The sequence below is a fragment of the Meles meles genome, chromosome 12 (assembly GCF_922984935.1).
Source record: "Meles meles chromosome 12, mMelMel3.1 paternal haplotype, whole genome shotgun sequence".
Lineage (NCBI taxonomy): Eukaryota > Metazoa > Chordata > Mammalia > Carnivora > Mustelidae > Meles > Meles meles.
The window spans coordinates 10,703,432-10,713,691 of NC_060077.1; the positions used below are offsets into that span (position 1 = coordinate 10,703,432).

The 10,260-nt window shown below is 41.8% G+C and overlaps 1 protein-coding gene across 1 annotated transcript in view; it reads right to left on the reverse strand.

Moving 5' to 3' along the window:
- The window catches only part of TRAFD1 (TRAF-type zinc finger domain containing 1), a 28,002-nt gene extending 18,024 nt beyond the window's left edge, over nucleotides 1-9,978 (reverse strand). The window contains exons 1-4 of the mRNA XM_046025297.1: nucleotides 9,722-9,978; nucleotides 7,357-7,422; nucleotides 427-562; nucleotides 261-314 (exon numbers count right to left, since the gene is read on the reverse strand). Of these exons, the coding sequence (XP_045881253.1) occupies nucleotides 261-314; nucleotides 427-562; nucleotides 7,357-7,403 (237 nt within the window). The 5' untranslated portion in view covers nucleotides 7,404-7,422; nucleotides 9,722-9,978. The remainder of the gene's footprint in view (nucleotides 1-260; nucleotides 315-426; nucleotides 563-7,356; nucleotides 7,423-9,721) is intronic.
- Between the last annotated feature and the right edge of the window lie 282 nt (nucleotides 9,979-10,260).

A 10,260-nucleotide genomic window follows, 5' to 3' on the forward strand; every position in this document is an offset into this window, starting at 1 on the left:
TCAGCTAAACCCCAGCTGAAATGACAGACTCTGTTCCAAAGAGTAACGCTCCAAGACCTGAGCAAGGGTGCAACAGTCACGCAGCTTAATCTGGCAGCAAAAAGTCAAAGCCTCGCATACACTTTAAGAGACAGTGTTTGTGGAGCTGGTAGAGAACCAAGACTCAATCAGACTAGTTTTCTGCTCTGCACATAGCTCAGTAATCTCAGTAATATCGGCCCCAAGGTAACTCACGCTCTTCATTGTGCAGGGAAACTAACCTCATGCTTCTTTAACTGTCTCTTCTCCAACTTCTTATTACATTTGCAGGTCACCTATGATAAGAAGTGACAATCAGTAAATTGGCTTTGTGACAACATGATCACTTGCTACTGCAAAATAGCAAGTGTAAAAGAGTTATGAACATTTGAGTACTTGGTGGTTTACCTGACAATGTTCTGTCGCCATGTGACTCTCCATGTCGGATTTGGGAAATGGTTCCTTGCAGATAGGACACATACCAATGTTCCTTTGACAGTGGATCTCATGGATGGTAAAATTAAACACAGGAATTTCTTTTTTGCTATAGAAACAGATCAAAGGAAAAGGCAAGCATTACTGACTAATCTATGCACAGTGATACTACATGAAAATCTGCTTGTCAGATCTTTAGTCTTTGCTACTTCTCTTTAGTAAATCTAGTCTGTAAAGTCTTATGATTATTACACCCCTGCTTTTCAAGGATTAACTTCCAAAGGTTTTGAGTCTTCTGTGCAACAATGAGTTATCAGTGCTATGTACTACTTCTACAAGCTCAGCCTCACTTTCTAGATGTCAGAGCTAATCACAACCAGCAACATGAAGTCAGATGCCAAGAAATAAACCAGGCTTTTCTAAAACCATCCATGACCCAAAACATGGGTCACTCCAATGTGTATCATAACAATGATACACTCCAGGAATGTTTTAAAAACAAAAACAAAACAGCCTACCAATTATTTTCACTCTGGGTCTGAGGTAGGTTTAACCTCATTAGATTTTATTCCACTAAAAGTCAAACAAACAGATGCCAGCATTGGGATAGTCAGTGGGGAATATGTCTCCCTTATGTCCCACATGCCTTTCAAAGCAGGCTAGATACTACTCAGGAACATGCTCTGGTTCTGTTGGTATAAATTCACTGCAGAACTGTACAAAAATGAAGTCCTGAATCCCTTCCCCCAATCCTGCCTCTTCACTCTCTTTAATGAATCCAATTCAATGATCATTTCTAAGTTACAGAAAAGGGAGGAAAATGACAATCTTAAGTGAGAGAGTAAGATCATTTAAATTTAACAAGAGTGCTTTATGTACACTTCAACAAGAGAAATATTCAGTCTTTACTTTCAGTCATTTGGATATGACCATTAGAAAACTCCAATTTTAGTCTAGGTAAAGATTGCATTTAAAGACTGTCTAAGGTTACCTGCCTGGCTCAGTTGGTAAAGCATGTGATGCTTGATCTCAGCATCCTGAGTAGGCATGGAGCCTACTTAATTAAAACCAAAGAAAGAAAGAAAAATAAGAAATGTGTCTAGGGGTACCTGCCTGGCTCAGTCAGTACAGCTTGTGATTCTTGGTCCTGGGGTTTTGAGTTCAAGCCCCATGTTGGGTGTAGAGATTACTTTTAAAAAAAGATGAATGGATAAAGAAGATGTGGTATATAAATACAATGGAATACTATTTAGCCATCAAAAATGAAATCTTGCCATTTGCAATGATGCTGATGGAACTGAAGGGTGTTATGCTAAGCAAAATAAGACAATCAGGAAAGACAATTATATGATCTCACTCCTATGTGGAATTTAAACAAAATCAAGGATCATGAGGGAAGAGAGGGAAAATAAAACAAGACAAAATCAGAGAGGGAGACAAACTATAAGAGACTCTCAATCACAGGAAACAAACTGAGGGTTGCAAGAGGGGAAGGGGCTGCGGGTGAGGTGGGCATGAAGGAGAGCACATGATGTAATGAGCACTGGGTATTATATAAGACTGATGAATCACTGACCTCTACCTCTGAAACTAATAACACACTATGTGTTAATTAGCTGAATTTAAATTAAAAATAAAGATAGAGTCTATAAGTATGTCACCTAGAATAAAATTTCAGAAAAATAAAATACTGAACGGAATCACAGATAATTACACAATCTTTAAATATTTTATTTCGCCTACAAAGCTAAATACTATAGGAACTCTCTTCCACACTAAATTGTAGATAGCTTATTTCTCTTAGAGTTTTCATCTTCATACATAGTGTAAGAAACATTTCAAAGTAGGATGACTGATGTGCCTCCAGCTAAGTCATACTCCAGTCTGAAAGACCAAGACACCAAATAAATGCAAATTTATTTCCACCCAATGGTGAAACTATCAAGGAAGCTCTTATGCACAGAAGAAAAATCAACTGTGAGATGGGAAGAAATCTCAACAGGATAAAGAGGGAAACTACCAATATCTTTAAAGATTTAACTCCTCCTATTTCTCCAAAATTCCTAGCTTTCTGAGGAAACCAATGGTTTTAAAGTAATTGTTTTTTTTTTTAATGAAGGGAAAATATACAGGGGCTATAAATCAAAGTTATGATCTAACCTAGTAAATTAACAAAAATTAAAATTAGTAAGTTCCACTGTTAAAGATGTCGTGAAACTAGTGTTCTGTTATGTTACCAATGGTACTGTAAACTGCTTAAAAATAGGCTGAAAATGTGTTTCTAGGACCATAATACAGTCTTTAACCAGGTAATCTCACGTTTGGAATTATCAAGATTTTCATTAGGGTCCTAAAACAGTTTAAAAATGTCATTAAAAATGTTTAAAACAGGGCTCTTGGGTGGCTCAGTCGTTTAAGCGGCTGCCTTAGGCGCAGGTCATGATCCCACAGTCCTGAGATCAAGCCCAGCATCCGGCTCCCTGCTTCTCCCTCTCCTACTTCCTCTGTTTGTATTCCCTCTCTCGCTGTCTCTGTCAAATAAATAAATCTTTTTTAAAAAATAAAACCATTTTCTTTTTCTAAAAGATTTTATTTGTTTGACAGACTGAGATCACAAGTAGGCAGAGAGGCAGGCAGAAAGAGAGGAGGAAGCAGGCTCCATGCTGAGCAGAGCCCAATACCGGGCTCGACCCCAGGACCCTGGGATCAGGACCTGAGCCGAAGGCAGAGGCTTTAACCCACTGAGCCACCCAGGCGCCCCCAAAATAAAACCGTTTAAAGAAGTGAGCAGCTATATTAGATGTACACCAACAAAATTAAAGCAGAGCTATATCATGACTGTGAATCATACATGCACAAATGCCACAAAAAATTAAACCTAATAATTACTGCTTAGGGAACTGAGATTCATAATTTTACAATAATTTTCTTTCAACAGTAAAAAATCGAGAAAATATGTCTACAGTTCTTATTTTACAGGGCTAGTAGGAAAACATATTGACACAGAACATTCTATATACCCAAGGCCACTAAATTTTTAGAATTTGACCAAAAAAATATTAAGGACCACATAACATAAAGCAAAAAGAATCAAAAGCAGCTGTTAGGTAAGACCACACAGTAAATTTACTATGATACATTTTCACCACTTGGGAAACTTTGAAAGAAACCTTGAAAGAAAAACAGATTTGCAACAATTACATACCCGAAACAGTTGTCTGCTAGTTTTATCTTCTTTTTAAATTTAGCTCCCAATATAGTCCCACCAAACATTCCAACCAGACAAAATACCAATATACTTGCTTCCTATCATACAGATAAAATCAAAGTGTTTTAAATGAGATGAGAACACAACTCTGTATCTAGATAAAACTGCGAAAAGCTCCAAGGAGGGCCTAGCAAGTTAAAGATGAAATTTCATCTTAGATAAAAATGACTGAAAGGGGGGCACCTGAATGGCTCAGTGGGTTAGGCCTCTGCCTTCGGCTCAGGTCATGATCTCAGGGTCCTGGGATCGAGCCCCACATCAGGCTCTGCGCGGCAGGGAGCCTGCTTCCCCTCTCTCTCTCTGCCTGCCTCTCTGCCTACTCGTGATCTCTCTCTCTGTGTCAAATAATAAATAAAAAATCTTAAAAAAAAAAAATTACTGAAAGGCAAGCCAAGGCTTCCAGAAAATTCCCAGTAGCCATCTAAATGCTAAACACAACAAGCCAGAAATCAATTCATTATTACATGCAAAAATAAAATTTGAAGTTTTGGGGCTTTTTGTTTTTAGTAATCTCTGTAACCAACATGGGGCTTGAACTCATGACGCCGAGATCAAGTCGTGAGCGCTTCCAACTGAGCCAGCTAGGCACCTCCTGCCCCCCCTTTTTTTAAAATTTATTTGACAGAGGGAGAGATCACAATTAGGCAGAGAGGCAAGCAGAGAGTGGGGTGGGGAAGCAGGCTCCCTGCTGAGCAGAGAGCCTGATTTGGGGCTGGATCCTAGGACCCTGAGATCATAACCCGAGCAGAAGGCAGAGGCTTAACCCACTGAGCCACCCAGGCGCCCCAACCAGGCACCTTTTTAAGTCAAAACCTTCTAACATTGAAGTTCCTATTCCTTAGAACCACACTCTCCCCCACAGAGAAGAGAGATGACATGCAAGAACATCTTCAATAACAAACTCCTCCTTTTACTGGCCCAGTGGATCTAATGGCAGCTCATTTTTTTTTTAAACTTAAAAAAAAAATTTTTTTTAAGTAGGCTCCATGTCCATAATGGGACTTGAACTTATGACCTGAGATCAAGAGTTGCACACTCTGACAGAGCCAGCCCGATTCCCCAAATTTCTTATTTTCTATTTTGTTATTATTATTATTTTTTAAATAGACTCCGTGCCCAATATGGAGCTTTAACTCACGATCCTTAGGTTAGGAGTAACACGCTCTACCGACTGAGCCAGCCAGGTATCCCTTCACTTTTTAAATTTTTTTATTATTTTTTTTTATTTTTGGTAAACTCTGTGCCCAATGTGAGGCTTGAACTCATGACCCCAAGATCAAGAGTCGCAAGTTCTACTAAACTGAGCCACGCTGGCACCCCGGGCGCTCACGTTTTGAAGTTTACCTTTTCTTAGGGAACAAGAGAAATATGGCTTTAAAAACAAAAATTTTAAACCTAGAATTTAAACAGGTTACTGAGATGGGAAGTCTGTGCTGGCTTAGTTACCCTTCCATGCTAATCCTTTTTCTTTAAATAAATTGCTTTGGCTTTGAATAACCCTGTTTTCATTAGTTTTCCATTAACTTACCTTTTTTTTTTTTAAACTCCCTTAGCATAGTTATTTATATATTGTCCTGGCCTTGAGACTCCTTCAAATTGGAGAACTGATAAAACAAAGAGTATCTTAATTGATGACATTGCCATTATGTCTGGTTTTTTATACAATCACAATGTTTTGTGATTACCTGCATCGCTGATTATTTTGTACCAGTAATAGCACATATAAAACACAAACAGCTAAAATAGCTTTTAAATTGGCAGAAAGTGATAGTGGCATAGTAGAAAAAAAATACCCTATAATGCAAGACACGCTCTTATTTTTTTTAATATTTTATTTATTTGACAGAGAGAAATCACAACTAGGCAGAGAAGCAGGCAGAGAGAGAGGAGGAAGCAGGCTCCCTGCAGAGCAGAGAGCCCGATGCAGGGCTTGATCCCAGGACCCTGGGATCATGACCTGAGCCGAAGGCAGAGGCTTTAACCCACTGAGCCACCCAGGCGCCCCAAGACACGCTCTTAGAAATGAAATCTTAAATCTGTTCAGGTAAAGAATATTGCAATCAGCAGTTGCTCTGATTATATCCTAATTCTGCTGAAAGCCTAATAAAAAGAAAAAAAAAACAATAAAAAAAATAAAAACTGTTATCTGGCTCAAATCTTCCAGCAATCTGAGTCAAAGTATTTTTCTTCTTCAACACCTCTTCCCTTCTACCACAATTTAGTAAGTTAAACATAGCACAGTCAGTTCTGCTTTGCTTTTTTATCCTTCCATAGAGTGCTTGTACATTACCAAAATACCAAACTCAGGAAATTATTAGCTGCATCCTAAGTTTCATTTCAGCAAGAAAGAGTTGCCCTTTCCTGTCACTCACGTGGGTTAAACACACCAAAATAGAAAGCTTAACATCCAAGTCTTCACAAACAGTTCTGATCATGCAATGATAATGATTAAGCAGGACTGCCAGAAGACTTTAACCAGGATTTTTTTTTTTTTTTTTTTTACTTTTAAAGCAGTAGAACATTCCTTCAGCAAAATCCTTTATAAAAATATTTGAGTGGCTCTGGTTGTACTACTCTCTCAATACTGGATATAGAACCAACCTCACTAAACTTGCTCCCAATCACCCCCAGGAGAGCCACTGTAGCCACATGGGGAAATCTTTGTAACATTTTGAAAAGCATTCATCTAATCCAAACATTGTATTATATTTTTTGTATCTTCTTTAAAAAAAAAACAAAACACTATGATGAGCACCTGGCAGGCTCAGTCACAGAGCATGGAACACTTGATCTCAGGGTCATGAGTTCAAGACCCACATTTGACATGGAGCCTACTTAAAGAAAAAGAAAATAAATTAAAAAAAAATAAAAATGTATTATATTTTCCAGAAAGACAAAAATTATATCTGCTTATTTATACATCAGAAAAGTGAGGCTCCAAAACAGTCAGTGGGGTGACTGGACAAGTCATTAACTAAAGGCAGGTACCAGAGCTCCAGACTCCCAGCTCCATCAAATCACTCTACTCATTTCTCTATTGCTACCTGAACCTGCCATTTTTTTTTTTTTTTTTTTTTTAATTTGACAGACAGATCACAAGTAGGTAGAGACGCAGGCAGAGAGAGGAGGGAAGCAGGCTCCCCGCCAAGCAGAGAGCCCAATGTGGAGCTTGATCCCAGGACCCTGAGATCATGACCTGAGCCGAAGGCAGAGGCTTTAACCCACTGAGCCCCCTCAGGCGCCCCTGAACCTACCATCTTATCCCATCACTAAAACGGGCAATGTTACATAAAATTGTTTTTTTGTTTTTTGGTTTTTTTTAAGATTTTATTTATTTATTTGACAGAGAGAGATCACAAGTAGGCAGAGAGGCAGGCAGAGAGAGAGGCGGAAGCAGGCTCCCCGAGGAGCAGATAGCCCGATGCGGGACTCGATCCCAGGACCCTGAGATCATGACCCGAGCCGAAGGCAGCGGCTTAATCCACTGAGCCACCCAGGCGCCCCTAAAATTGTTAAAAAAGCTTTCTAGTCCCATATGGTTATATGGTAACAAATTTAACTTGCCAGTAAATAAACCACCTTTTAGAGAAACCAGTTTGTTCTCATTCCAACATTTCTTAGATTTAATTTCTTACCAATTGTCACACAGTTGAGTGTCCTGGTCATCTAGAAATTCAGCCATCTTTAGTTCTTTCTGAAAACTACAAAGGAGAAAAGTGTAAACTTTCAATTTCATTTCTGCTTTTAGGATGACATGCAGAACACAAAAACAAGAAACTACACAGAAAATGTTACCAATACCAGTACATCAAGGTATTTAATACCCAATATATTTACATTTTACCCTATTTTTTAATTTTCATTTTAAAGTAATTTGACAAGCAAAAGCACCACAAAAAACTCCTGTAGACCCTTAACCCAATATATCATAAATAATCACAGTAAAATTATCAAATGCGGGGAACTAATACTAATTCAATGTTAATAACTCATCTATAAATCATATTCAGGAATCATTCCACTAATTTCCTTTTCCTGGTTCAAGACACATACCACATATAGTTATTTCTCCTTTATCCTGATTTAGGATACTTCAGTTTTTCTTCATCTTTCAAAATCATGTAAGTGTAGTTTGAGTTTATTCAGTATTTTCTCATGATTAATACATTTTTTTAGCAAGAATACCACAGAACTGATGTCGTGCTTGTCTCAGTGCATTATATCAGAAAGTACATGATGTCAACAGTTTTATTATTACAGCTGATGTTAACATTGATCCTTAGCTGAAAGTGTCTGCCAGGTTCGTGCACTGTAAAGTTTTTCCTTCTTTTTAAACAAGATGTCAGTGCAGAGAGCAAAGTGCTGGCAATTTCCTTACCACTATTTATTCTTTGCTATGACACAAAAATGGTCTTAAATACTGCCCCCAAAGGGCTCTTAAATGGTTGTGACATTTCCGAATGAACTCACTTTTCAAAGCATATATTCATTCAACATGTTAATTGAGACCCTGTATGCTGCATGGGCACGAAGACTACTTCACAAACTAAAGAAGTAAAGTGTCCATAACAGATCAACTTAGTGACAGAGGAAAAACAAATTAACGGATATCTTAATGTATTTTGATGGAAAAGTACATAGACAAACAGAGATGAAGGGAATCTACTTTAGAAAAAGGTGGTAAGACAACTTTCTGACAAGATGACATTTAAACGAAGCCCTGAAGTGTCAAGAGGAAGTAAGAGAGGATGGGAATGGGGGGAAATCCAATCAAGCAGAGGGCGTAAAAGGCAATGAAAGTAAAGGGAGATCTGGAAGAGCAGAACGAAAAACGAAAAACGGGAAGGACTCAAGGAGGCCTTACCGTATACAGCAGAAGGGGTATCAGACTGTAGTCCTAGCTCAACGATACCCCAGAGAAGGGTTTTAAATTAGGGAGTTACAGGACTCAAGAGAACCGCTCCCACAAGAAATGTACACTAAGGATAGGAACCACCGATCTAGGAAAATAAATCACGTTCCCAAAAGGGGAAAGCCCGGATACTTTTCTCAGGTGTGTTCTAGAAACTAAACCAAGACCAGAGCTTCCGGCGAGGGAAGTGCCTCCCCTCCGGCTGCAAAGGGTCTGGGGGTGGCAGGCCGAGCTGGGAGTGGGCCGCTCTGAGGGTCGAGCTCTGGTTCTGCCACCAGTGGATATGGGACGTGACCTTTCTGGGCCTCAAATCCCTCACGCAGACAACTGACGATACTTCAAAGGGCCCGCTCTACGGAGCCAAGGGGCGAAAGCACAGAAGTGCCCCAGGACAACTCAAGCCTCCAACCTGACAAGGAGCCCGTCTCAGATGTTTCGGCCGCAGCTGCCCCCTGGTGTCCAGGCGCAGGAGGCGGTTTCCAACCGCCCCCTCCCCCGGGGAGTTCGGGGTTGGGGAGCGGGAGAGGGCACCAGCTTCGCAAACAGCAGCGGTTAAAAATGTACGGTCTGACTGCTAAGCGCTTCACAAGGACCCTCGCCTCCAGGCCGGAACCCTAGCAGGTGAAGGCCGTTTATCCCATTCTGGGGAGACAGCCGCCGCACAGCTGGTCGGAGTGGGGACTCGAACCCCGGTCCCCGGCCAGGAGCCCGCACTAAGCCAGAGCGACACCAACCCCTTTTCGCCCCCACCTCCCGCCCCGCAAGCTGGGGGCTCGCGGCTGGAGCCCGGCTCCGCCCGGGGCGCGGTGCCCACAGCCGCGCTCGGGACGACGCCCACTTCCCCGACACCCTGGCCAAGGCCGCGAAGGGGCGGCGCCGCCGGGGGCTGTCGAGATTCGGGTTCCCCGAGGAGAAAGAGCGGCCTCCTCCACTGGCCTGAGGAGACGCCGCGGCGTGGCCGTCTTTCTCCTCACGGCCGCGACCCCCGGGACCCACAGCCCCCTCGCCCACACACCAAGCCACAGGGATGCCCGCCTCCTCCCGAACCGTAATGATGCTCCCAAGGCTCGGGCCGCCGCTACACTCACCCGGGACGACAGCAAGGACTTGCAGCGAACCCGCTAGCGGCAGACACAGAGCCTCCTCACTCAGCCCCCCGCACTGAACAACGGCCCCCAGAGCCGCCTCACCACTTCCGACCGCCGCGGAGGAGCGCGCCCATTGGCCAGGAGTGGCCCCAGCTGTCAACCCATTGGATGATACCGCTGTCGGTCCCAGGGCCCCGCCTGATGCGATCCGATTGGCTACTCAAGCTCCACCCGGGTGAATCCCTGAAAAGTCCCAGCCCTTGCACAGCTGGGGTAAGCAGCTGAGGTCTGAGCTGGAAGCCTGGTTCTCAGGGCCCAGCGGCTAACCTTGACACGGGCTAATAATATTTGCATGAATAATACACACACAAACATTACTAATACGCTTAATATATTAAGATAATTAATAGCATTTGTTCTCTTCTCATGAGCCATTAATACTTATTAGTCATTCTTATTGCTGTGATAACGCCCTCATGCAAGACCTCTGTGAGGCTTTATCCATATTTGAGCACTTTGCTTTTTGCAGAAGATTTAGC